We start from the raw sequence: 2,893 nt of genomic DNA, 5'->3' as shown, positions 1-2,893 counted from the left end.
GTTTAATTCCTTCTTGAGTAACAAATCATGCCTTATACCCACATATTTCTCAAACAAATTTACCTTTATCTTTTTCTTAAGTATACACATTGATCTGGCATTTCTAATGTCTTTTAAGTTGGTTTACAACATTTATGGTCTATAATCATAAAAATAAACTTTTAATCTTAACTCCATTTAATTTGAGTTGCATCAAATTTGTCCCTAATGCCACCAAATAACAAAATACCAGTTTTCCTGTAACGGAAAATGAACGCGAGCACTTCAGTTTGGGTAKTCGCCTATACCGAGTACTTACTTAGAATTTAAACATTACACAGTTACTTTAAAAACACATTTCTTTTATTCAGAACATGGTGTCCCTCTTTCCTTATAGGTCTACAGCCCCTCCGACTGGGTCAAATCTAGGGCTGCAAGAAAAACTGCGATGTGCGATAACAGTGCTTAATATGGCGATGACGATATGACCTGCGATAAATAAATAAAAAAATTAATATAGTGTTGATGTTTTTCTGCTCTTGGTTCAGAGCAAAAAACAGCTAATACATAATTTCTATTACAACATGATGGAATGACTGATTTTATATTGTTTCTCTGGTCCATTTGATTTATCAGGTGATAAACCACATAAATACAAACATTGGAGCCAATCATTTATTGCAATTTATTAATTTTTTTGCAATATGCATATTGCACTGGCTGTTATCACGATGATGATAAATTTGCAATATATTGTGCAGCCCTAGTCAAATCAAATATACAGCATGATACTACATACTGTTGAACATTTTAAAATAAATAAAAAAACAAGATTTTCTTTCAACTTGTATAAATTTCTTAAACAAGGAGCTGACAGACATTTTACTTAAAATGTAAACTAACACTGGTATCAGGGCATTTTTTACAAGTACTTGCAAAAATGCTTACGTACTGGTACACCACTACTTTCTACAATTTTTACTAATTATTTTTACATCTACTCCTGGGCTAAATAAGTTGGTGTCATCTGCAAACATAATAATTTTTAACAGAACAAATGTTCATATACATTATAAATCATTTAGATCCAAATATTAAACCTTGTGGGACACCACAAGTTATTTTTACATTTTGATCTTTGCATCTTGAAACCTTTGGACTAAATAACTTTAAACAATGGTTTTCTACAGATCTAATGATTGTTTTGAACCAGCCCGTGTGTGTGATACAGACTTGAGCATGCAGCCGTCCTTCGACGTTGTTTTGAGTTCTTTTCCTGTCTGTATGTGTGGATATTCCCAGCACTCTTCCTCTGATGATGACACTGTCAGCAGTGTGTCCCAGGAGCGCTACAGCCGAAGCCGGAGGGACAGCACGGTGAGCCGGGCCTCACAGGACCTCCACAGTCATTGTAGCTTTTAACGTTTTAATTAAATCTTCTTTCCCTTTTCGTCTTTTCCCTCTGCTGCTGTCCTCTTCCTCCCGTGTGTGTTTTTGTAAATAGTCATCTGACTTCTCGGACATTAGTGAATCTGCGGCCGATTATTTCAGCCGCTCCAACCGAAGGGGCAGTATTGTTTCTGACCTGGATGAGTTGAGCATTCCAGATCTGGATGCTGTAAGTCCCTGAATGAAGCTCACATCTGTGTGGTCAGGAGGTGGAAATACGCTTGAAATGAATGAAATAACACTTAAAGTTTAAAACTCATCAAATGTTCTCTTTATTATCTTYATTAAAGAAGAGATCACCAACAAAAGAAGGGTTTGCTAGTGTTTAACCAGCATGCATTTAGAGGTTTCCTTCCTTTAATCCAGAAATCTGGTGGTCTTAAAAAGTCRTTTTGTTTAACTCGTTACAGTTTGCGTTTTGTCCCAGATTCATATATAAGATGTGAACTAACACATAATTTACAGATTACAGCTTCAAGAACCAGCACGGCATGCGAGTTTCAACAATCGTTCCCAATTTATTTTATAATTACACTGCTCTTTCTTTTTTTTCCAGCTGGATGAAAAATGTGACAAGCAGTTTTCAGATTTTAGTCGGGTAAGTGGATCTTCTTTCAGCACCCAAGAGATCATTTTGAAACGTTTGAGTTCCACTGGAATGGTACTTAAACGTACGCTAAGTGGAGATTAAAAGTATTATAGTCGGACAGTTTGTTGTCACAGCAGTGAAGCCAAATCCAACATAAGTTTAAACATCAGCTGAAACTCACCAGTGGAGATTATCAACTAGTTTGTCCAGTTTTTAAACCCACTGTAACACAGAGAGTACAGGACTACTTAAAGGGATGTTTCAGACATTTTAAAGTAGTAAATGACTTTAAACAACCTCAGWTTGGGGAAATGTTTTATTTCTGACAGGACTTTAGTAGATTACTCATCTTCAGAAGCAGTTCATGTAAATAAATCAAAACTTTACACGCCTGTCACTTTTGCATCACGTAGAAATTTACATAGAACTATGTGATTGTTTAGCAGTCGGGTTTATTATTTCTCATGCATCCATGGGGCTATTCTAATTACTATTTTTTATTATTTCTGTCTGAATATTTCAGTCTGAATAATTCTGTAAAGTTAGAAGAATAAAAAAATACTTTGAGTTTGATTGTCTCTAAGTTGAATATAAAGGTCTTAGTCCATGTTTAATGACATCGACAATCACCTGCAGGATTAATTATTGTGACGTTCTTCTTTCTGGTCTCACTGAGGARAGTTTAATTCTCAGAATTGATGGTTTTAATTCTTGAATAAGGAAGTGTTAAATGTACAAAAGCATCTTGTGTGTATATATATATCCTTTGGTCTAGATCAGTGTTTCCCAAAGTTGGGGTCGGGACCCAAAATGGGGTCCCGAAACATCAAGGTGGGGTCCTGAAAAGATTTTCTGAATTAATTACATTTTTGCCTT

General features: G+C 35.4%; 1 protein-coding gene across 8 annotated transcripts in view; it reads left to right on the top strand.

Moving 5' to 3' along the window:
- lrrfip2 (leucine rich repeat (in FLII) interacting protein 2) overlaps positions 1-2,893 on the top strand; it is a gene marked incomplete at its 3' end in the record, with an annotated part of 41,478 nt that overhangs the window by 25,472 nt on the left and 13,113 nt on the right. For 6 of the 8 annotated variants that reach the window (XM_014005447.1, XM_014005446.1, XM_014005451.1 and 3 more), the window contains 3 exon segments: positions 1,282-1,356; positions 1,484-1,597; positions 1,985-2,026. In XM_014005447.1, the coding sequence (XP_013860901.1) occupies positions 1,282-1,356; positions 1,484-1,597; positions 1,985-2,026 (231 nt within the window). 8 annotated transcript variants of the gene reach the window in all.

The sequence above is a fragment of the Austrofundulus limnaeus genome, unplaced genomic scaffold (assembly GCF_001266775.1).
Source record: "Austrofundulus limnaeus strain Quisiro unplaced genomic scaffold, Austrofundulus_limnaeus-1.0 Scaffold30, whole genome shotgun sequence".
In the NCBI taxonomy this organism is placed as follows: Eukaryota; Metazoa; Chordata; class Actinopteri; order Cyprinodontiformes; family Rivulidae; genus Austrofundulus; species Austrofundulus limnaeus.
Note: the sequence above shows the minus strand (reverse complement) of the source record. Positions and strands in the feature narration are given on the sequence as shown.